Here is a 25,508-nt window from a genome sequence, read left to right as displayed (position 1 = left end):
TACTACATTTTGTTTATCCATTCTTCAGTTGAAGGGCATCTAGGTTGTTTCCATGTTCTGGCTATTACAAACAATGCTGATATGAACATAGCTGAACAAGTGCTCTTGTAGTATGATTGAGCATTCCTTGGGTATATGCCCAAGAGTGGTATAGCTGGATCTTGGGGGAGATTGATTCCCAATTTTCTAAGAAAGTGCCATATTGATTTCCAAAGTGGTTGTACAAGCTTGCATTCCCACCAGCAGTGGAGGAGAGTTCCCCTAGCTCCACATCCTCTCCAGCATAAGGTGTCTTCAGTGTTTTTGATCTTAGCCATTCTGACAGGTGTAAGGTGGTATCTCAGAGTTGTTTTGATTTGCATTTCTCTGATGATTAGGGATGTTGAGTAATTCCTTAAATGTCTTTCAGCCATTTGAGTTTCCTCTGTTGAGAATTCTCTGTTTAGTTCTATAGCCCATTTCTTAATTGGACTATTGGGCATTTTGATGTTTAATTTCTTGAGTTCCTTATATATGCTGGATATCAGTCCTCTGTCAGATGTGGGGTTGGTGAAGACCTTTTTCCATTCTGTAGGCTGTTGCTTTGCATTGTTGACCATATCCTTTGCTCTACAAAAGCTTCTCAGTTTCAAGAGGTCCCATTGATTGATTGTTTCTCTGTGTCTGTGCTACTGGTGTTATATTTAGGAAGTGATCTCCTATGCCAATGCATTCAAGACTACTTCCTACTTTCTCTTCTAGCAGGTTCAGAGTAGCTGGATTTATGTTGAGGTCCTTGATCCACTTGGACTTAAGTTTTGTGCACGGTGATAGATATGGATCTATTTGCAGCCTTCTACATGTTGATATCCAGTTATTCCAGCACCATTTGTTGAAGATGCTTTCTTTTTTCCATTGTGCACTTTTGGCTTCTTTGTCAAAAATTATATGTTCATAGGTGTGCGGATTAATGTCAGGGTCTTCAATTCAATTCCATTGGTCCACATGTCAGTTTTTATGCCAGTACCAAGCTGTTTTTATTACTGTAGCTCTAAATTAGAGCTTGAAGCAGGGATCGTGATGCCTCAAGAGGTTGTGTTATTGTACAGGATTCTTTTGGCTATCCTGGGTTTTTTGTTTTTCCATATGAAGTTGAGTATTATTCTTTCCAGGTCTGTGAAGAATTGTGTTGGTATTTTGATGGGGATTGCATTGAATCTGTAGATTGCTTTTGGTAAGATTGCCATTTTTACTATGTTAGTCCTGCCTATCCATGAGCATGGGAGATCTTTCCATTTTCTGACATCTTCTTCAATTTCTTTTTTCAGGGACTTAAAGTTCTTGTCATATAGGTCCTTCACTTGCTTGGTTAGTGTTACCCCAAGGTATTTTATGTCATTTGTGGCTATTGTAAAGGGTGATGTATCTCTGATTTCAGCTTCTTTGTCCATTGTATATAGGAGGGCTACTGATTTTTTTGAGTTGATCTTGTATCCTGCTAAGTTGGTGAAGGTGTTTATAAAATGTATCAGTTCCTTGGTGGAATCTTTGGGGTCACTCAAGTATACTATCATGTCATCTGCAAATAGGGAAAGCTTGACTTCTTCCTTTCTAATTTGTATCCCCTTAATCTCCTTATGTTGTCTTATTGCTCTGGCTAGAACTTCAAGTACTATATTGAATAAGTATGGGGAGAGAAGACAGCCTTGCCTCGTTCCTGATTTTAGTGGAATTGCTTAGAGTTTCTCTCCATTTAATTTGATGTTGGCTGTTGGCTTGCTGTAAATTGCCTTTATTATGTTTAGGTATGTTCTCTGTATTCCTGATCACTCCAAGACCTTTATCATGAAGGGGTGTTGAATTTTGTCAAATGCCTTTTCTGCATCTAGTGAGATGATCATGTGGTTTTTTTCTTTGAGTTTGTTTATATGGTGTATTACATTGACGGACTTTCGTATGTTGAACCACCCTTGCATCCCTGGAATGAAGCCTACTTGATCATGGTGGATAATTGTTTTGATGTGTTCTTGGAGTTTATTTGCCAGTATTTTACTGAGTATTTTTGCATCAATGTTCATGAGGGAGATCGGTCTGTAGTTCTCTTTCTTTGTTGTATCCTTGTTTGGTTTAGGAATCAGGGTAATTGTAGCCTCATAGAAGGAGTTTGGTAATGTTCCTTCTGTTTCTATTGTGTGGAACAATTTTGAGAGTATTGGTATTAACTCTTCTTTGAAGATCTGGTAGAATTCTGTGCTGAAACCATCTGGTCCTGGGCTTTTTTTGGTTGGGAGACTTTTAATGACTGTTTCTATTTCCTTAGGGGTTATTGGACTATGTAAATAGTTTATCTGGTCTTGATTTAACTTAGGTATGTGGTACCTATTCAGAAAGTTATCCATTTCTTTTATGTTTTCCAGTTTTGTGGAGTAGAGGTTTTTGAAGTATGACCTGATGATTCTCTGGATTTCCCCATTGTCAGTTGTTATGTCCCCCTTCTCATTTCTGATTTTGTTGATTTGGATGCTCTCTCTCTGTCTTTTGGTTAGTTTGGATAAAGGCTTGTCTATCTTGTTGATTTTCTCAAAGAACCAACTCTTTGTTTCATTAATTTTTTGTATTGTTCTCTTTGTTTCTATTTTATTGATTTCAGCTCTCACTTTGATAATTTCCTGGTGTCTATTTTTCCTGGGAGACTTTGCTTCTTCTTGTTCTAGAGCTTTCAGGTGTGCTGTTAGGTCACTAGTGTGACATCTATTCTATATTTGTGAGTCTAAAGTTTCATATCTAATTTACCTTTTATCATAACCAAGGAAAACTACAATTATAACTATCTAGTCTTCAATTCCATCACAGACCCCAGAAGAATATAATATTATCTGAGTAAACAGGAAGTGCATTGCAAGCAACTTCCAAAACTCTAGAAATGACAGAGAAATCTGGCTGACTGGACAGTCACCCAAAGTTTTTTTGTAACATTGGGGCATCCATCTTCACCCTATAGGCCTAGAGTATCTGAAAGACTTCTCAGTGAAGTAGGAAATTTGAAGAACTGTCCCACCTATTTTGGCAAAATTCATCAGTCATTTTCCTCTGTGTCCTAAAGAATGTCTTGTAGTTTCTTCTGTGAAGCAGGAATCTGAAGGACCATCTTGCCGTGTTTTGGCAAAATTCAGTGGTCATTTTCCTATGAGTCCTGCATGTCCAGTTTATACAACATATTGTCAAGCAGTCCAGACAAGAGCAGTTTCTTGCCCAAATGGCTAGTCTTTGCCATATTGGTGCTGCCAGGAGTCCACTGTCCAGAAACGTCTAAGTTCTCATTGTCCAGAAAAGTCTAAGTTCTTAAAACATTTTAAATACCATATTTTTTAGGTCTTTGAAAAATGCCTATCTATCTGAAATATATCTTTGTATATCTAGAAAACTTAATTAATATGATTATAAGTTTGATTATTATAGATGACTATTAATCTGTATTTCTTAATCATACATTGTAATTTCAAGTGAGTTGTATAAACGTAATACCCCAAAAAGAACAGAAACATATAGTATAACAAAATTAACTTTCAATTTGTATCAATAAACCTAAATCCATAGCAATGTAAAATATTTTGAGATTAACAGTTGTTTTTTAAATTAATGTAGATTCAATAATCTACCCTTCTCCATCATTTCTATATCATATCCCCCTTTCTGCCTTAAGTTCCCTCAATGATGGACTACTGCCTGGAAGTGTAAGCGAAATAAATCCTTTCTTTTCCAAGTTGCTTTAGTCACAGCATTTAATCACAGCAATAGAAAAGTAATTAAGACACTAACTTTGAAATCAGTTTGTCATTATCCACTAAAGAACATTATAAGATTACTAAAAGTAACCTGTTGAACTGAACTGAAGTTTTGACTGAGGGAAAAGTGGGGTATTCTTATCACTTGAAGGAGCAGCGACAGCAGGACTATTACAGCTTAAACTTCAGGTATTTAGAACTCAGCATTAAAATTACACAGGGTGGAGGACTGAGACTGCCTAAGCAGTGGTAAAAAGAGAAAACGAGCCATTGGTACTAAGAACAAATCCTGCCTTCCCTCCCTATCACTTTGCTTAGGGATCTGACCACAGCAGATCTAACGAACAAACTGGAACTGACTCTCAGACCGTGCTGAGGCACAACACAGGCACCTGATAACCTCAACCAGTGTGTCACATCTTCTTACCATCATGCACTGCACACGAATTAGGTCAATTATATAATTTCCTTAGTGGGTTCCATGGTTTCAGAGGCTGGTTTATGAAGTATTAGGAATAAAAGAAAAGACCATTACTAGATTATGATCATTTATTTATAGGTTTAACATAAAGTCACAATTTTATTGGGAAAATTTGGATTCAAGCCAAGGATTTTCAACAAAAACCAAAATGAGGCAGATGCACTATGGCTGATAGAAAAAGAGGATGTGTGGCACGTTATGATAACAGTAGTCACATTTTTACTGTGTGTGTGTGTGTGTGTGTGTATGTGTGTGTGTTCAACACTGCTACTTTCATTTGCAAGTAGACTGATTGGAAAGTCTTTATAGATTTATATTTGACTTTTTAATCAAGAATTTCAGCCATCACATTACTCATATCCAGGTTTGCACAGATCTGGAATCTTCCTAGTGGAGTACAGGTCCAGTTGAGATCATTTTATTGAAAAACTGAGCACAGTCAGGCTGCCTTAGGCTTAAGAGCTTCTGGGTTTCGTCCTTGGAGGAGTTCAGGATCTTCCCAGGGCCTTGGGCCTCGAATATTCTTCCAGTCTTCAAAAGTAGCGTCCTTTATTTTCTACAGAACGAGGACGTTAAACACATTAGTGTCGACACCCAGTGGCTTTGGTTGAGGCATCACTAAGTGCTAAGCAGGAAAGGAAAACTCAACAGGCTCCAGGACAAGGTCAGCCAATAAACCACCTCCACACCAAACTTTCTGAGGGTTAGAACTTCCCTGGCTTGCTTATGGAGAGACCTCATATCTACCTTTCCCCATCCTGACAAACTATTAGTGACAGAAGGAGTCTCCATTCTGTTTCTGAGAGCACAATGAATGGGAAGAGGCTGGGAAGACAAGAGGAAAGGAGAAGCAGCTGCTCCAGCACAGCAACAGCTGCAAGGCTGGTGTGGGTCACAATGGGTAAGAGAAGAAGCAAAGTGCAGCCAGCCCATTTACCACATATTCAGATTAAAGTTATTTTTTATTCACTACTGATTATCTTGAGAAAGAGAACCAGTCATGACTAGTGAGACTGTTATAAAACATAGAATATTAACATACTATACCTCATATTCTGACTCTAAAGTTATTTTATTCGCTTTCAATTTTTTTTCTAATTCAGGATCAACCTGTAGAAAAGAAAAAAGACATACATTATTTAATTCTTTTACATTCATTTTTCACTTTAATTTTTTTTTTCATTTTTTACTTTCAAAAATTATAGGAGTGAAGCCAGGTGGCACATGTCTTTAATCCCAGCACTGAGGAGGAAGAAAGAGGGGGATCTCTGTGAGTTTGAGGCCAGCCTGGTCTACATGGTGAGTCCTAAGCCAGCCAGGGACATAGTGAAACCCTGTCTCAAACAAACAAAGTCATAGGAAAGATGGCTGGGACAGTTCAGACAATTTAAAGTATACGTCAAAATCTCTACTGTCCACTGTGGTAAATAGAACACAACTCTAGCTAATATCCACTGACTTATACACCTGTGCACCAGGCACTTGACATACACCATCTAGTTTAAATGCTCACAAAACCTGTAAGACGAGCATAAATTTCTTCTTCATTATTACATGTAAGGAAAGCAGGCACAGGAGCTTGAATAACTCGTGAAAGAAACATGTTGAGCACTAGCTTTCTGCCTCCAGGGGCAGCATTATTTACCAGCCATGTAAATTTTGAAGCATGGAAATATTTAAAATGCTACTATATAATGCACTTGAAAAACAAAAGAACCCCCTCCACAGACTGAATAAAGAGTAAGCTATGGGATATTTAGGGTTCCACAGTGGCCCACTGGAGCTCATACCTGCTACCTGCATGTCACAAAGGAGGGTGAGACTGGTGAAATAAACAAAGTCAATGGACCATTTGAGTATGCATGACTCAACAGAGCCTATGAACAAAGTGATGAGTCGGGATAATCCCATGATCCCATTAGAATGATGCATAGATAGAGACAAATGAGACAAATCAAAAAAGGGTATATTATGACAAGTAGATCCAAAAATCCCAACACATGTGTGCCTGGGGTTCCAGAAGCCTATCAGTGCTATTGGTCACATTCCATTTCTGTCTTATCAGCAAACACTATCCCATTGTCTAACATTTCCATAAGCTACCTTCTTGTGCTTCTATTTTCTATATAAAGTAAATTTAACGGTGTCCATTTAATGTCAAACTAATTTGCAAAACAAGAAAAAATAAGATAAAATCAACTTAAAATTCAATTCAATTTTCAGTGTAGGGCTCAACAGAGAAAATCCCACTATAGTAAGAGGGATTCCTACGAGCTGAGAATTGGAGTTGAAACCCATTTTCTCCCTTGGCTACACTTACCAAGCCTGGAACAAGTACAGAATCATAACCAAGGGTTAGTTAGTGTCACAGCCAGGTATCACATGTTGCTTTCATATATGAAAATTGTGGAAAAAATAAGGACAGAAAGTAAAATGATTATTGGAAATATGTATTGAAAAAGGGAAGAGGGAGAAGGGGGATAAGAAAGGGTACTGAAGGAGCCAACATTATCAAAGCATATTACATACATGAAGGGAAATGCCAAGACGAAGCTTATTACTCTGTACAGTATACATGTTCATTTAAAAACAAGAGGAACCAAGGCTGGACACCAGGTAGATGCTGCTACTGGGGGTTAGAGAAATCATCACACAGGGCTATAGTAACAAAAGCAGAAAGCAAAAGACATAATCATACAGTCAAAACTGAAGAAAAGGGCTTGAGAGATGGCTCAGTGGTTAAGAGCACCGACTGCTCTTCCAAAGGTCCTGAGTTCAATTCCCAGCAACCACATGGTGGCTCACAACCATCTGTAATGAGATCTGGTGCCCTCTTCTGACCTGCAGGGACACATGCAGGCAGAATACTGTATACATAATAAATAAATCTAAAAAAAAAAAAAAACTGAAGAAAAAATATCCTTATGGGAGATGGGCCTTTTAAATAATTATAATTCACAAAGTGTTTAGAAAAAGGGGATAAAATATGACATTATGGAAAATTTCTCTAGAGTATTGACAGACATAATAAAGAATTAAATAAACAGTTCAGAAGTGAAAAATATGTACCAAATCGTAAAGTTAAAGGACAGGTCTAGTTAAAAAAAATTCAATGTAACAAAAGACAGATTTAGTGATTAGAAGATAAGACAGTAGAATCCAGGAGTGGGTATATATACAAAAAGAGTTAGGCATAGATTAATAGTATATTCTGCAGCTCATACAGGCCATGAACTTACATATAGTTTAACAGTACCCTCTAAAGCTCTTAACAGCCACATGCAGTTAACTATAGTTTAACGTAATATGCACTCTACAGCTCTTACAACCCTTGAACTTAGGCATAGTAAATAGTATACTCTATGGATCTTAAAGTCCCAGGTAGAAAGTAGAAAGAAAACTGAGGTGGGAGGCATTTTATAAAACATCAACCTTTTTGTTTTATGTTTCTCCCCCACCCCAGCCCACCACCACGTTCTTTTTTCCTTAAAATCTTCAAAGAATCCAAATGACAATTAGAAACTCCATTTTCCCCCCACATTAAAGTACCTAAGAGTTAAGGAAAACATGTCTTGCTTCCATGATTCCGTCTCCCTCTCTCCCTCTCCCTCTCTCTCTCACTGTGCTGCAGGTCAAGCCCGGGGCTTGCTGCATGTTAGGCAAATGCTCTACCAATGAGTTCCACCCCTAGCTGGAGCTCACTGTGTATAATGGAGTAGAAAGAAAGCATGGCCCTTGCTAAGACTGAACTGGATCAACTGTGTTCCTGCTGGACAACGACACAGCTGCTACCAGAACTTCCCCTTCTGTTCACGTCTAGGCTATATTTAGTTGCACCTTTGGAATTAGAAAAATGGAATTTTTGTGAGTTTTGCAGATCAGTCCAAGTATAATAAGTTGGTGTGGTATGCACAAGCTAATTATTTACTATTTGAGGTTAAGAATTGGTGTTTGAGGATGAACCAATTTAGGGTTGATTTGTAAGTACTTGCTTGTCTCATCCTAGACATGTGAAATTCAGTCTTCTTATGTGTTCCATCCCTGTATCCAATATACCCAACTGTAATTTCTTTTTGCATATTGTGCAGTATGCTGTTTAACTAGTGTAGGGGTTATTTAACTCCCTAATCCAGCTGTCTGTGTCCTTTTCATCTGTCATTAAAGTAACAGAATTATTTAGCTTTCTTTTCCAGCGATATCTGGATCATATAGGCACTGCTATTATGATTATCCTATCTTAAAAACAGGGTCACAGTATTTACATTAAATATTAAGCTAGTACTATCTTGTAACAAAGCACGATCGGCAAGTCAAAGACTGTCTTATTCACAAGTGTGTGTATTTAAAATGCACACTTAGTCATATTACTTGGTGTAATGCAGCAATGGAGGGTCCATTACCAAAGTGAACAATGTTTGTAATGGCATATGATGATACATTATATATTACTTAGAAAAATCTTCAAATATCAGGTATATGTTCCCTCTCCCCAAATTATAACACATTTCTCAATTAATGAACCAGAGTTCTTATGTAACATACGGCATAAATTTGACAGTGGATGTGTAATTACAGAGGATGAGAATCTTAGTTCTGTTCTGGAATGACCACATGACTGTGTGCAAGGTAGTATACCACACCTGTAAAACAGAGGACCCACTATAATCCTACCACAATGCATATACTATAAAAGATAAACTATCTTCATTTATAATAAAAATATTTTATTTTACTTTATTTTAGTATCAGTAACTAATGAGAAATGACAATACATTTACAACATCCCTGGCATTAAAATAAAATAGTGAATTTATAATTAGAGAAATAAAATGAAATGAAAATTGTTGATCCATGTTCTTTAGTTCCTTATGAATCCTAAAAAACAACTACATCTGAGAATATCTGGGGGGAGAAACAATAATATTACAAATTCCCTAGTGAATACAAAGAACTGTTACCAAATGCTTTATATGATTCACTTTCATGGGCCCATTAGTGATATTTTAAACAAGAGAGGGTGCAAAGATCATCTATTAGGTTTTCAAGACAAGACAGATTAATATTGCTAAATGAACTGAGCACATAATTCTCCTAAACCAAAAAACATACACTTGGACACAAGTGAAACACCAATTATAGTTCTTACCTTAATCGTCACAGCATCATATCGGATTTGTGAAAATTCCCGAAGACCAAAGGAACCTCCAACAACCAGCAACTGAAACCAAGAAAAAGGACAGCTATAGGAAAGAGAAGGGTGGCCTCAGGCTAGCTCATTCAGTTAAACAGAGCCTAGGACAGACTATAAAAAACGTAGAGTACTTCTCCTAGGAAATTATTACTCATCACTTAAAAGTAGATGTGGTGGGGTTACCTTCAAAGGCATTCGAGGGACACCTGGACAAATATTGAACCCTAAATACACTATGTATTTTCCTATACATATATACCTATTATTAAAGTTTAATTTTCAAAATGGGCACAATAAGATTAGCACAATAACTAATAATAAAGTACAACAGTGACAATATATTGTAATAAATGCCATTTAAAGGTTATGAATTATTTATATCTGGAACTTTCCATGTTTTTCTTTTTCTTTTCTTTTCTTTTCTTTTCTTTTTTATGACAACAACTGAGACACAGTAAATGAAACCTCAGCAAGGGAGGCTACTATACTATCCTGGAAAAGTTCTAATAGATCATTACTGATGGCTATAAATCATCACACATGTGTCTGACTTTTCTGGTTTGCTGGTTTTTGAGACATGGTGTGGTCTCAAATTGAATAAGAATGGTCCCCATATGCTCATATATTTGAATGCTTAGCCATCAGAGAGTGGCACTACTTAGAAGGATTAGGAGGTGTGGCCTTGATGGAGAAAGTGTGTCACTGGGGGTGGTCTTCAAGGCGTCAGAAGCCCAAGTTCTCTCTTCCTGCTGCCTGCAGATCTGGGTATAGGACTCTAGGCTATTTCTCCAGCAGCATGTCTGCCTGCATGCTACTGTGCTCCTCACCATGATGACAACGGACTAAACCTCTGAAACTGTAAGCCAGCCCCAATTAAATGTTTTCCTTTGTAAGAGTTGCTGTGGTCATGGTGTCTCTTCACAGCAATAGAACACCAACTAAGACACAGGGTCTTATTCACCAAGATGAGGTTGAACTTGCTACGTACCTGAGGGTCACCTTGAACTTGTGATCCTCCTGTTTCCAAATTCAAGAGGAAATAAAAGCACACCCAACTAAATGATACGCTACTGCAAAGTATTAAGTTTGGAGTGAAGCTGTCTCCGTACCTAAATTCGTTTAGAGAATTTATGTAACCTTAGAAGGTAAACAAACAGAAAACTCGACTGGTCAACTGATCAGACCAAGTCAAAAAAACTGCAAATGTCTAATTCTAGCCAATTAACTTATTTTTGTAGTTTCTTTGTCTATAAAAGAAAGAACTCAGCAGGACAGAACTCTCTGAACCTCTTCAGGTTCTGAGTGCAAGTGTGGCTTGATTCATGAGCCTTTTTTAAAATATTTTTTATTTATTTTATATACCAACCACAGTTCCCCCTCCCATCCCTCCTCCTGCCCCTGCCTATCCACCCCCCCATCCACTCCTCCAAAAGGGTAAGGCCTCCCATGGGGAGTCAACAAAGCCTGGTACATTCAGCTGGGGCAGGACCAAGTCCCTCCCCTCGGCATCAAGGCTGAGCAAGGCATCCCACCATAGGGAATGGTCTCCAAAAAGCCAGCTCATGCAACAGGGATAGATCCTGATTCCACTGCTAGAAGCCCCTCAAACAGACCAAGCTACACAACTGCCTTCCACATGCAGAGGGCCTAGTTTTGTCCCATGCAGGCTCCACAGCTGTCAATCCAGAGATCATGAGTTCCCATGAGCTTGGTTCAGTTGTCTCATGAGCTTTCTTTGCTTATGCAAAATCAGTAAAATTGTTTGCCTAAAGTTTTTTTTTTTTACGATTTATTTATCATTTGTGTATGTATGAATGCATATGTGTACATGTGTCTATGTATGGGCAGGAACATGTGGGTACCTGTGGAGGTCAGAAGTGGGCATCAGATACCCTAGAGCTGGAATTTCAGGCAATCATGAGCAGCCTGGTATGGGTGCTGGGAAAGCTCTGGTCCTCTGAAAGGGCAGCAAGGGCTCTTAGTTGGGACCCACCTCTCTCACCCCTCAAGTTTTTCTTTTCTTTTTTTTAAAGGACTTATTTATTTATTCATTTATTATGTATACAGAGTTCTGCCTGCAGGCCAGAAGAGGGCACCAGATCTCATTGTAGATGGTTGTGAGCTACCATGTGATTGCTGGGAATTGAACTCAGGACCTTTGGAGGAGCAGCCAATGCTGCTCAAGTTTTTCTTTTAATACTATAACTACATAGGGTAAACCTAGGAATAAAATGCTGGCTTTGTCTGTGGAGAATTTCTTTCAATTTTATGACTTTTGCAAAGTTGAACATTTGGAAAACATTGCCTTTTCCTTTCTTTTTTTTTTTTTTTATTTTTTGGTTTTTCAAGACAGAGTTTCTCTGTGTAGCTTTGCGCCTTTCCTGGATCTCGCTCTGTAGACCAGGCTGGCCTCGAACTCACAGAGATCCGCCTGGCTCTGCCTCCCGAGTGCTGGGATTAAAGGCGTGCGCCACCACCGCCCGGCACCTTTTATTTTCTTATCAAGTGATAAAGGAGTCTTGCAGTGTGTTTCTCACTGCAGAAACCCTTAAGACAGATTTCAAACTGTCACTGCTACTTTACCAGAAACTGAACTGGCTATAATTCTCAGGCCAGAGAAGCAAAGGCTTAGCCATTTGGGGGGAAAAGCTTGACCCCTATATCACCGATTAAATAATTAAATATAAAAAGTATAAAAACATGAGATATAAATTCAAAATCTGAGGTTGATAAAAGCAACAAAACTTCACAGTGATAATTTTAAAACTTCTCATTTAAAAAAAAATGAAAAAAAATCCTAAAACTCAAAAGACAACAAATGGGGAGAGCGTCTGTGATAGGTGTTCAAACGCTGGGGAAGGGGAGGCGTGTAAAAAGCAAAACAAAACAAATGGAAAAAAACAGCATTAGCTTTAGAGTCTCTGTGTTAACTCGATCAGTGCCTCCGTTAGAGGGACTGTCCCACCTCGATGCTTTCTCCTCTCTAAGCATGTTCTCTCCCACTGTCTCCTCGTTTGCAGTCTAGAGAGTCACTCCTCGGGTTTTAGGGCTCTTTCTCTTCTTAACTCCCACGATTTTGAGATAAATAGCAGCCATAATAAAAAGCTTATATTTAACAATTATGCATATAAAATATTCTTAGCTACTTTTAAGAAAAGAATGCTATTTTGGATTACATAAGACCATCACTAAATAGACTCATCAGGCTGTCTTTATACATGCATACATACAACATGTAACAACAACAAGGAAGTCGTGAATTTGAGATGGAGAAGAGGATCACAGGAGAAGTGGGAGTGGGGAAGGGAGGGGTAGAAATGATGTAAATACAGTACTCATCTATGAAATCCTCAAAACACACATAATTTTTAAATAAAAAGAATGCTATTTCACATACACACGCTAGAAGAGTGAGTGTGTGTGTGTGTGTGTGTGTGTGTGTGTGTGTGTGTGTTGTCTGTGTGTAACAAACAGAAAGGAATGGCTGGTTAAACACCTATCAGGTAAAAGATCATAATGAATACTTCATCTGAAGAAGTTACTTTTGTTACATGGCTGGAGGCTTCCTTAATTTGCCAGGGCACACCTGACTATGGTGTGATAAAACAGAAAAAGTCTCAGAACTCAAAGGAGGTTCTGTCAGATTGGGTGGGCATAGAAAGTGCTCTTTCTTTTACTAGTGGAAGGGCAGCTGACTAGAAAACAAATTAGGTTTAAAAGTTTTGTCTAAATAGCTCCAGAGTGTGTCTTCCTAACACTTGATTTGACCATTTAAAAATTGACTGTGAAGGCATCTCCTTGCTGATTAGCTCTGAAAATAGAGCAGGAAACTAAGTCTACACAGAAAGCCTCACCCTTGGGGGGTTTTGTTTGGTTTTGTTTTGTTTGGTTTCGTTGGTTGTCTTTCACCAAGTTCTTGACTTTTATGTTTTTGAAAAGGAAGAAAATCATATTGGTTCCCATAGTGACAGACGGGTGACTGCAAGTCAGTGACTAAAATCAGTGTTTCTGAACAGCAGAGGAACTTTCAGAAAACAAATTTTACACATGCCTTGTCTACAAGAATTGTTGTCATTTTATAAAAACTAATGCTTATTTTGAAACTCTTAAAGCAGACTGCAGAGTTTCCTAAAGATGAAAACAAAATCAAAACACACCAAAGATGACTAAAAAACCTATTACATCTCTGAAGTCTCTTTTAGTACTGCTCAAATACAAAGGCTGGAACTTCACCTGTACCAATTGCCATACCAAAGTAATGAAACTATTTTTAAAACCTTTTACTTATTTTCTTTAATATGATATCGGAGGGTGCTAAAGCAAATTAACTTGTCAATGATAAAACAACAAATGAACATAATTATTGGAGCGCCAGCTCTGATTGGTCTTCTGCCAACCTCAACCTTTAACCCCAGGAAAGGTTACTGTAAAACCGGAATAGTGACAACACGCACGTTCATGAAGGGAAAGGAGAGGGGGAAACGCGGGGTACACTTCTGAGTGTGGACTAGGAAAAATCTAACAGCTCACATCTCTAGCAGTCCCTTCCTAGCACAGGCCGCTGCCACAGGAATCCTGCAGACAGCACACATCTGCCAGGCAGAGGTGGCCCCGCCCCTCCCGGAGGCCCCGCCCCGCTCGGGCCGCAGCCACTCACCAACATGGGGACTCCGTAGCGAAGGGTCTTGTTCTTGCGCAGAGCGCGCAACACGGCGGGCGCAACCATGGCTGAAGCGGCGGTCGGCTTAGCCCCTTCGGAGCGGCCCCAGCGCGACCGCCTAGAACCCGGCGGCCTCGGCCGTCTCCCAAGCGAAGTTGTAGACTCAGCACTGGCTTCGGGTGCCGGGTTCTCGCCTCATAGGCCTCCGCCAGTCCAAAGTAATCGAGTCGTCCTAACACACTCCCGTTCCCCCCTCTCCCCGGAAGTTCGAGGCCGCTGAGCTTTGGTTCCGGGACGCTGGAGACGCCGGGGACGATTGGATTTTCGATTTGGAAAACCTGTAATTCACATATTCTGGATCTTGACTAGTGTCTTCTGGCTTGACAAATAAACTCAGCTAAAAGGCAGGGGTGTTATTTTGAAACTAATGCACAAGTAGCGTGGGTAATTCACCAAGTTAATGAAGACTTTTTTTTTTTTTTTTTTTTTTTTGGTTTTTCGAGACAGGGTTTCTCTGTGTAGCTTTGCGCCTGGAACTCACTTGGTAGTCCAGGCTGGCCTCGAACTCACAGAGATCCGCCTGGCTCTGCCTCCGGAGTGCTGGTATTAAAGGCGTGCACCACCACCGCCCGGCTTAATGAAGACTTCTTAAATCGTGGCTCATCAGTTATAACCGAACCTTTAATGTTAGTACTTTTAATGTGCGATTGCCTATAGTTAATGAATTCCCGCTTTCCATTGGCTAAGCAACTTTACGACTTGCTTGTGTGCTGGATGGCTCAAAGAACATGGAGATGAAAAAGGAACAGGCCATCTAATGGGACCAGCAACTAAGGTAGAAAGTACAATAACTTGGCGGAACAAAACACCCACTCTGCCATTTTGCAGGCTGAGGCAGAGAAAGCCTTTCCATCTATCTACCTCTGGCTCTAATGCCAGAAAGAGGGGCTAAAAGGAAGAGGGGAGTGATGGTTAATCTTCCATAGCACTGGGAGATAGGTTAATACATAATAAGATTCTCTTGGCTGTGCCTCCATGGTTCACTACATTTTTCTTTTTCTTTTTTTTTTTTTTTAAACAAGCTTTAAAACCCTTTGTTAGAAGACTTCGGTCTGGTGATGTTTTTTTGGTGGTGGTGATGTGGTTTGGGTTTTTTGTTGTTTTGTTGCTGTTCATTCCATACTCCATCCTGGAAGAGTTGAGTGATGAGATGACCACTATCCTCAGCTTCAACAGAAACTGGAGGGCCTTGCCTGCTGCTCAGGACAGTGGGTATGGAAGAATATCCCCCACAACACAGAATATTGAAGCTAAATCATTTGATGAGTGTCTAATGGATTCTCTCTTTGCTGACATCTATCTCACTCCTCTTGAGTCCTATTTATAAGCCAAGTCTGTCTGACACACTGTGGAGGCCTTGTTGGACAAAATCTAAGTGATGCTGTATTTAAATTCTCATGTTGAGCCAGCTGCAGACTGTAGCAGGAAAATAAAGATTTGGGGGAAGCAAATAACATTTCGTTCACTAATTTGATGTGACCAAATGTTTGTAAAATACCAGGAAATCTGGTAACATCTAAAGATATAAAGATAAATAATAAAAAAAAACCAAACACTTTTTAAAAGATACTAACAAGTGGGACAAAAGTCTAGATTTGATAACTACTTTTGCATTGGGATTTGCCCTTCTTGAAATGCTCTTCTGAAGACCCCACCCTCAATGCTGTGTAAAAGCTTAATCTGCTCTACTGGAAGACGAGCGGCCACATGGAGGAAAACCAAGGCACTCCAGTCAACAGTCAGCACTGCCAGGCACAGAGGAAAAAACACCTTGGACCACCCATCTCTGTGCAGTAGTACCCATCTAGGTGCAGTCATGTTCAGCCAGTGGTGACTACAGCCAATGTTAGCAGCAGAAGAAATAATCACTAGACAGAATTTTCACTTTTCAAAGAATTACTGATCCATTGTTGCAGTAAGCCACTTTTTTTTTGCGTTCAGTATGTAACTGATAACCGACATACCTTGTCTTTCACAATAGTCATCCTATATACTACAGACCACCAAATGAGCTATGTCTAAACTCTGACATCAATGATCAACAATATAAATTGCCCTTATAAAAAATCAAACTCAGCTCTATACAAACTCACAGGATAAAGCTTCATTTTCACATCTATTAAGTCCTTATTAAACTATGGTAAAAAACTGCTTCTGCTTCCCATCTTAGGTTTGGGTAATAGAAGAGGTTGAGTAAATGTTGGTAATTGCTCTCAAACACTGGATATAAAGACAGAATGGTGCTGCTACTTTGCCTAGAAAGCATTTACCTTAGTACACTTAAGTTCATATTATGGCCCATAATGGAAAAATATAACAGCATGATTGGATCAAATTAAATATATGCTTTCATTTTCTGAAGTAGTTCAAGACTACAGGAGTCCTTACTGGTTTGAAGTAAACCGCTAGATCAGGTAACTAAACAGCTACACATCTGGAACAAGTTATCTTCTTTAAACATCAAGTTATTTTATCTATAAAGATGGGACTATTCGTACTGCCTTGTAGTTTTGAGAATCTGATGTTGAGAATGGGTAGCAAAATATAGCGTCTAGCACCTGGAAAGTAGTGTTCAGCCATATAAAGTTCTGAAGCCAGACTGCCTGCCTTTAAATCCTAGCTGACGTTTAGTAACTGTCAAGTTATTGGCAGGAAACTGGGCAAGTTTCTTAACCTCTTTATGCTTTGTTCGTCTCATCATAAAATGGATATAACAACAGGGCTTCAGATAATACCTACAACACTGGTGAGCACCTCTATTAGCAGTGCTGAGTCCTAATGTTTACCTGTTCTGCCAAAAGTAAGCTTCAAATTTAGGTTTCTTTTCTCTTCCCATTGTCCCATCAGTGTTGCTGGTTTAAAGTGACAGAAAACTAAGGAACTAGTTACTAATAGTTTCCAAAAGAAAAAAATCCAAGACTGTAGATATTCAAACAAGTTCAACAGGTCTTTATTGAATGTCATAGTTCAACGGGCAAATCTGGATGCACTGGTATCAAACAGTGAGGTTGAAATCAGCATCAACACCGGATTTGTGGTGATACTTCTTAGTTAATGTGGTCTTGTGTCTACTTGTTTTCCAAGTAGCTCTCAGGCATCTAACCTGTGAAACAGCTGCTGTTTACATTCAGGGATGCAAGGGGGACATAAGAGTCAGAGCAGAAAGGAAACAACATACAGCATTTAAGGAAGATAATTTTCCAAGAACTAAATGGCCTGGAAGGTGTACAAGTATTCAGTAATAACAAATTCATTCAAATTAGTATTGGAGACACAGAAGTAAAACAAAAACAGGATTTAATCTGTGTCTTCATTTGTAAACCTACTTACTTCATTTGTAACTATGAAAAGGACCATCCCATTTTCCTGTGACTAGTCAATATATTTACACAGCTCTTTTGTAAATCAATCTGCTGATTAATAATAAAATGGCATTTGAAAACCTACATCAGTCTTCTTCCCTTCTCTTTCTCCTCTGTTAAAATAGAACGTAACAATGAGGGAACTTATAGTTACAGGCATTAGTGTTTACTGGAGCTAGATTCCTTATACCAATAGAGCATTCTTCTGTAGAGTTCTATAGTATCAAGTGCATCAGGTAAACAGTCACATGCTTTGTATTCTATATATAGATAGCAACACAAGAGTCAATGGCAGTTCACAATCTGGTTCCCATTGGGTAGAGTTCTTTAAAATACTGTCTCTCCGCCACACCCCTTAATCATAATTGCACTGTAGGCTGTGAGAGCTAATCTCAAAAAAAGATTTGCAATTAAAAGGAATAGCAAAAAAGGCTTAGCCTGGTTTAACAGCCAACCCTTAAACTACTGTGAGAGGTAGAGAGCTTAAGAACTCAAAATGTGTACTTCTCAGTGATATTGGAAAGATACATTAACATCAAGATCACCCATCTCAGTTGCTGGGCTATTTCAATTTAGTGACTAAATTTTATCTTTATATTGCTGTACTGGTGTTGATGGTTATCTGCTGGATGAAGAAAAAAATCTTTATCAAAGATACTTTCCACTAAAAGTGGGTAGAATAAAATCTTTATTGAAACACACACACAGCTGACCTCCACTCACAGGGATCTGCCTGTCTCTGCCTGTACCTCCTAAATGCTGGGATTGAAGACATGTACCACCATGCTTGGCCTCTAAATATATTTTAATTGCTTATTTGCACAATAAAAAATACCACAAACAGCCCATATCTAATTTTAAACTACTGAACTTAAAACAACACGTGATTGGGTTTATTGGATTGTTCAATGTACTCTCCCATTCAAATCTTGATGCCTACAATCCTCTTTAGCTGTCTATCAGTTCTTCTGGTCTTTATTGAAAGCCCATTGGGAAAAGATGGAAGTAAAATGAGATTTTAAAATATAGTTTTTGTATGTATTCTTATAGTGGTGACATTCAAAACAAATTTGAGACAAAAAAAACCCACTAACTTTTCTCACTTCTAATACAAATTTTATCCAAGAGTCTATTAGAGTCACAATCCTATGATTTGGTTCTTATATGGCTGCACATACATTACCAGAGGTTGATCAGTCTGTCCTGAGCACACAGGAGTAAAACAATGTTCCACTTCTTACTCCACCTCTCAGAGAGCTGGGCTCTGAACTTAGCCAAGTTCTTGATTCTGGCTAGAGCCTCGTCTGCAGGTGATCTGATAATTTAATGCCATGGAACATTTCCAATAGAGGCTGCACATTTTAGCTACCTCGTGAAACATATTTTATTGTCCAAGTCCTAGTCCCAAAGGTCCTTATTTAATGTGGGTTGACCAGCTGTCCAAGTGATTCTAACTAGACAGTGGTGAATCTCAAACTTCAGCATTAGTCAGTTACCTAGAAGGACAGAATTGCTGGTTGCCATGCTCGTCTCACTCCGTAAGTATGGGATGATGCCCAAGAATTTGCAGGGAAAACTAATGCTTTTGTCCAGAGACCTTGCTTTGAGAACTGTTAGCAATGGGAATATTACTGATACTGTCACCCAAAGTCCTGAGTTTAAATCATGATTCTATATTACCACCTATACAATCTTAGAAAATAATTTATTCTCTCATCCTCAGTCTCTTTATAACAATACTTGGATCTCAAGGTTATATATAGTGTCACCAGTCAATTTAGTACAGCCCTGGCATAGACTGTAATTACAAATACTATTTTTATCTGTTGCCTGTGGCTAGATGGTCCAATTAATTACATGAAATCATTCATATAGAAAACTGCAGGAAAAGGAAACAGAAACGACTGAAGCAAACAATATCTATTAGAATTATATATAAAAACACATTGATAAATACAAGAAAAATACTTTAAATATACCTATAATCAATATTCAAAACTTTAAACATTATAATTTATGTGGCAGAAGCATCATATATAGTCTAGAAGGTAATAGGAATATCAGAGTCAGTCTATGATAAACATAAATTTTTTACAATCTATAATGGATTCTTAACATCCCATCTATGCTAATTTTAGTTTTCATACAACCAAAAGTGAAATACTAAAGTATTTGCCTAAATCTTAAATGTTTTGGTCAAGTGCTGTTTATTTCCCAAGGAGACCCAAGTGAATTAAAATTCCTATCAACCAAAGTAAAATTCCCACCAAAGATGTTTTGTATTTACATATATCAACATACAACAGCTTTCTATCCTTCTTGCCATTTGTTTCAATTTGTATGTGTGACCATCTTCAACAATAAATTTCAAACCCTGAAGTGAATAGTAGGGGTAAACAGGCCCATGGCAGAAGCCGCTTTAGATGCCATTGAATACAAGGAGGGTACCAGACACTGGGCCTCCACAGTGGTGCTGGTTGCAACAAGAACTACAATTTGTTTTTGCATTTTCTGTGGGACTTAGAATAACTCCTGTTACTAAATCAATTTCAAAAAGTACTGAATGGCTTAGTTATGTGAAGACTGTTAAAAGCAAATCTCTCCCTGTATCAACAGTTTACCCAGAGGCAAAGTCTCATCAGACTTTTTAAGACTTTCCATTCTACTCTGATGCCACTACACAATAGCTTTCCTTTTCTGAATTCTTTAAAACACCTGTTGGTCATCTTTGTAGCCACACTGTGCTCTATCTTGCATGGCAACATTTCTTTCCATACTGGTTTCATTTATTATTCAACCTGATAGACTTTTCTCACCTATTTATGAATGCTCTTACTAGACAGTTAGCACCTGTCCCTTCCTCTATGGGACGCTCAATTCGCAAGAGCTATTTTCTATTGTTGTCTACAATAGAAACAACAACTTACACTTACGTGGCTAATTCCATTTTAACTGTTCTCTTCCTAACTGTAATCACAATGTCCTTTCAGATGAAGTCTGTGCATTTATTTCCCTTCTTTGTACAGGTGTCTTGACAAAACTAATGTGCAACCAACACTTGTTAAGTAATTGCTAGATTGTCAGGAAAACTCATAATCTTCTGTCAAAATAACAGTCTGGCCAATATATTTAGAAGATAAAAATTATTTTGTTAAAAAAACTAGGCTTGGTTCAACTATCCTCGGCACTCTAAAACCAACTTAGACACTACATGAACAGGATGGCTCCCACCTCACCAATATCCCTGCTGTTCTCCGGCATCTACTCATCCACACTCTATTCTCAGGCTTTCCTTGGAAACAATCACCAAATTTCCTTGACCCCTCTATCAAACAAACAAAACTTATTCCTTCCCCTTCTCTGAAAAATGGTCCATTGACTTATTAAAATCAAAGCTAGTGCTTAGAGGGGTGGTTTTTTTTGGTGGGGGAGGTAAACAAAACCAATTCAGGCCTTCTTATCTTAATCAGAAGCAGGCTGATTTTAGGTCAGTCCTACCAGAAAGGCAGTTCCTAAGGTTTTGCCTGATACTAGAAACTGAAAACTGTTAAGTAGCCTTGAGGGTTCAAGTGCCACCTTGAGGCATGATCTTTTTTTTCAGTTGTCTATCAAGACAACTTTTGGCCCTTCTGGTTCTTTGGGCCCTACTGCTGCCCTTATCTATTCCAGTTGACCCTTTAACAGCACTGTTAAATACCAACTAGGCTGGTTCAGAGATTGGTAGGACTTGACTTTATACCTCAAAGTCTTTTGAAGAGATTGACTTGAGCAGAGCTGTTCTAGTACACTTCACCACATCACCGTAGCTACCGTGTGACACTTGTTCTACATTTTCCAATCCGTTGTTTCTGTTATTATTTCCTAATGCCACTGATTGAGCATTCTCTTTTAAAGATCATTTTCCCATCTCCACTATACACGCTCTGCAAAGAGTTCCTGCTTCAGTGACAGTCATCCCTTAGCACTGTGTGTGTTTTCAATTTGTGGACAATGACTTACAGACAAGTGTGCAAGGAGGTTCTCTTTACAATCCAGAACTCATTGTTAATATGAGTCTTGATTATATATGAAGGAATATGATGATCCCCTAGTCCCAAAAAATTGTTCATTAGAAACCCAGGAACCAGTATGGTTTTCTCCCCTTTTATAAGGCATCAGTGTTGTGTTATCATATATGCATATGTGTACTACTGTATATATTTCTTTTTGAAGAAAGTTAAAAAAAAAACAAACTTCATTCGCCTGTGTCCAATATAGGCATCTAGGTATAGAGTTACAAATTAAAGGCCACAGACATTTCACAAGGAAAAGCATTAAAAGGAAAAGAAAAAAAGTAAAGATCAACTCCTCCTTCCATGTAGCACAGCTAGCCTTCAAACATGCCAGCTAAGAAAAAGGTGTCATCCATGGTAACAGGAAGACTGAGCTTTTCCTCTTTGGGTGATAGCTGAAATTTTATTGGCAGTTCTAGTAAAAATGTAACTTCTCATTTGTTCTTAGCAAGGCTTCTCCCTCCCCCACAAGCTTTTCTTCAAATAATACCTTCACCCTCCCATTAGAATTTGAAGTCTTGGCGAGTTTGAAGAGCAAGGTTTTGAGTGGTAATCAGTCACTTTAAATCATGTGTTGGCTATGTAGAGGAGAAAGGATAAGGGAGACTGGCAGGGGAGGTGAGTGAGAGAAACAGTTAGTTCATTGGACACACTGGAAGACCGCAAGCATTTCAAAGCTGTTTTCGGTATCTCACGAAGGCCCAAACTGCAACCATGGTGAGGGCAAACACTGGTAGCAGCACCATGGCTACAGGAATACCACTTGGTTCTCCTTCACCTCGATGTACTATAGGTCCATTCTGCACTGGTAACTGAAAGAGAAGGAGAAATATTAAATCTGACTACTGCATATGCCACAACTAAAATATCCAAGTTGACAATTACCTGGAGGTGTAGTCTACACCATCCAAAGCTATAAACCCCACACAACCTAGCAGAAGGAGGTCTTGTCCTAGCTGATGCATCACTTTCACAGATACTCTGAGAAGAACAGTGCTGATAGGGAAGCATTTAACTTTGGTTGGTACTGACTTAATGGGACCTCACAGGGTAAAGTAAATCATTTGTTTCTATAATGCCTCTATCTTGCTATATATGTTTCCTATCAGAAAAATGAAGGGATGAGATGAAACCTATGATCCTTCAGGAAGTCTGGACATTGCTAAGCAGCAAAGGGAGAGGAAAGGAGACTTCTTTTTGGAAATATTTACTTACAAAGAATATCAGTCATTAGAACACAGTAAGAGCAGATCCAGACAGTGTCAGCACAGTTGCAATGACATTACTTAGAAACACTATACAGCTTCCAAGTCATCCTCTTGCTCCGAAAATGGAACCTTGTCCCCCATGCCTAAGTCTGCAATGCTATCACACTCACATTCTGTTTGCAACTCTGGTTGCTTTCTTGGATAGCTTTATATTTTGCCTTTCTTATTTTTCTTTTCTTTAGTTTTTGTTTTCTATAAAACAAGAGTATCACCATGTAGTTCAAGTTAGCTTCTGTTTCTCCAATTTTTTACTAGCTCCTTTTAATTTTCTTCAGCCTTTGAATCCTCACTTGGCCTCTTAGCAAAGAGCAGACCAAGTTAAGAAAGAATCATAGGCACAGTGAACTTGGGCTATAGATGAACTCAGAAATCCCTGGTGCTGTAAGAGGAACTCGGACCTCCTTCCTATCATCCAAATTATCAGTGGTAGCACACGCCTTTAATCCCAGCACTCAGGAGGCAGAGCAGGCAGATCTCTGAGCTCAAGGCCAACCTGATCTACGGAGTGAGTTCCAGAACAGCCAGGGCTACATAGAGAGAACCTGTCTCAAAAAAATAAGAAAGAAAGAAAAAAGAAGCAGATGTAAGAAGTCTTAATTCCACTTCCTTTTTCTTAAGAGTTGCCCTTCAAGATGCACTCAGGTCTTAGCCAATGTGGTCATGGAAGGAGAAGCCTTATAACAGGAGACAGAAAACATAACCATCTTTGTAGTCATAAATAAGAGTTTTCAAAGGTACACAAATAGTGCTTTCCCTAACAAAAAGTGAAAGTGATTCTATTTTCTTTCCATTTTTCACTTGATTAAACTTTATCTTTTTTAAAAAAAATTACACTGAAGGTAGGACCTGGGTTCTAAGTATAGTGTTATACACTTCTTTTACTAATAAACAGAAATGCCAAACGACTCCTGCATATGCTAGACAAACCCTACAAAGCAGTAATAGCAGAAGAAAAAAAATAAAGCAGACTTTGAAGATTACATCCACAAGTTTATTTACAAGTGCAGTGAGAAAGCCTACTGTCCCATATCTGGCTGGATGATACCTACCCTATGCTGTACTCTCAGGGACACAGCATATCCGGCATTACGAAAGAGGTCTACAGCATCCTGGTGTAACAGGTTCTTTAAGTCTCGGCCATTTACCTTTCAAAAACAGCAAGAAAGAGAGCTAAGAAAGGCAAGGGACTAAGTCTCATAAGTGAACAATTTACTTTCATGCAGGCAACCATCCCTTTATTAAAAATGAAACCAAACTCTTTCAGGGCAAATCCCAAGGGCTAGGAGTATGGGCTAAGATACTTAGCACTCAGGAGGAAGTTTCTTCACTTTCAAAGTTAGGTTTTCCTACAACTTAGGGTCCATGAACCATCTGAAATGAACCCAGATTTAAATAGATTCCTTTCTCTTCCTTCTGAGCTTCTGTGCTTATCTTGTTTGGATGTATGGGTTTCTGTTACTGTATGTGCATAGCACCTGTGGATATTTGTCTGTTTCTATATAGCTAACATCAGGAATCTTCTCGGTTATCCCCTTATCCTTTATATTCCTAATCCTCAGCATTTCTAGCTTCAGCCCTGGAAACCTAATTCTATGTTCCCAAATTTATTTCCATATTGTGTAAATCTACACTAGCCCATTCTAGTGAGCTTATCTTATTGTGAACAATTCCCACTGGTTCCATGTATATTCCTGTCCTCACATTTACTAAATATCTATGTATATGACGATACGCACCTTTAAGATCACTTGATGTAGGTCATTCCTACTACACAGAGGTGACAAATGTAAAGCACTAGTACTCTTTCTGGTATTAGGAATCACAAGTGGTATCAATACTGCACTCAGTAACTCAACACATGCCACTTTGTGCAAGACTGCATATTTTTTATACATGTCACTGTCACTATTAACAGCACTAGCAGAAAGAATATTTAGATTTAGTAGATTCTGTACTTTACATACACTATCAAATTTAATTCCTACAGTTACCCTATGAGTTAGACCGCATTTTTATACTAACTTTTCTTAATGAAGTAATTGACACAGAGATCCTGAGTGTAGAAGCTAGGGCTACAGATTTTAAATACTGGAATGAAGAAGTTTCCTTGCATTTCACTGTTCTTTGAATGTTCCTATTTTCCCACCCTGACCTGCTAACTGCCCCTTAGCTGAAGCTGAAGCTATTTACATGTCTGTTCTTCTCAGCATTCTCATCACAGTCTTAGGTTAGGTTTTAGACAGAGTGAGTTGGTCAAGAGGGTACTGAGACAGATCAAGCCTGTGTACTGTTCTCATTTGTTGGAAGCCCAGGAAAAGTCCAGTGGGGGAGCTTATGTACATGGTCCTGACCAAGTCTGTTATTGAGAAGTGGAGATGGAGCTTGAGAAACACAGCAGCTGGGGAAATTTCCCACTCACAATAGGTGAGACAGTAGTCAACAGAAGAAAGTAGTCAGAGGCAGGCTTGATAGCATTAGTGAGAATATACAGAGAAGAGTCTGATTACCCCACAGAAGTCCATCTCGGTGTCATCGTGAACCACTAGCCCCATCAAAACCTAATGTCTTCCTTCTGTAACAGATTTATAGTGTTCCTTCTACTCTTAAGTCTTGCTAGTATCTTTGATAAGTGAAGCTACCAACACTTTTATTTTAAAGACTGAATATTTT

General features: G+C 38.7%; 2 protein-coding genes and 1 pseudogene across 2 annotated transcripts in view; 1 reads left to right on the top strand and 2 right to left on the bottom strand.

Annotated features, from left to right (window-relative positions):
* Nucleotides 1-4,295: 4,295 nt before the first annotated feature.
* On the bottom strand, nucleotides 4,296-14,354 carry LOC128111140 (cytochrome c oxidase assembly protein COX16 homolog, mitochondrial). The gene is made up of 4 exons (XM_052739412.1): nucleotides 14,094-14,354; nucleotides 9,392-9,463; nucleotides 5,293-5,355; nucleotides 4,296-4,801 (listed from the first exon to the last, which is right to left on the bottom strand). The coding sequence occupies exons 1-4, from the start codon at nucleotides 14,160-14,162 to the stop codon at nucleotides 4,685-4,687; spliced, it is 321 nt and encodes a 106-aa protein (XP_052595372.1). The 5' UTR covers nucleotides 14,163-14,354; the 3' UTR covers nucleotides 4,296-4,684.
* Nucleotides 14,355-17,080: 2,726 nt separating this feature from the next.
* Synj2bp (synaptojanin 2 binding protein) overlaps nucleotides 17,081-25,508 on the bottom strand; it is a 37,843-nt gene continuing 29,415 nt past the window's right edge. The window contains exons 3-4 of the mRNA XM_052739413.1: nucleotides 23,888-23,983; nucleotides 17,081-22,382 (exon numbers count right to left, since the gene is read on the bottom strand). Coding sequence (XP_052595373.1) covers nucleotides 22,242-22,382; nucleotides 23,888-23,983 — 237 coding nt within the window. The 3' untranslated portion in view covers nucleotides 17,081-22,241. The remainder of the gene's footprint in view (nucleotides 22,383-23,887; nucleotides 23,984-25,508) is intronic.
* LOC128111364 (uncharacterized) lies at nucleotides 21,479-21,597 on the top strand (annotated as a pseudogene).

This window comes from Peromyscus californicus, unplaced genomic scaffold, assembly GCF_007827085.1.
Source record: "Peromyscus californicus insignis strain IS unplaced genomic scaffold, ASM782708v3 Scaffold_15__1_contigs__length_86483966, whole genome shotgun sequence".
Lineage (NCBI taxonomy): Eukaryota > Metazoa > Chordata > Mammalia > Rodentia > Cricetidae > Peromyscus > Peromyscus californicus.
This window is presented reverse-complemented; position numbering and strand designations above follow the sequence as displayed.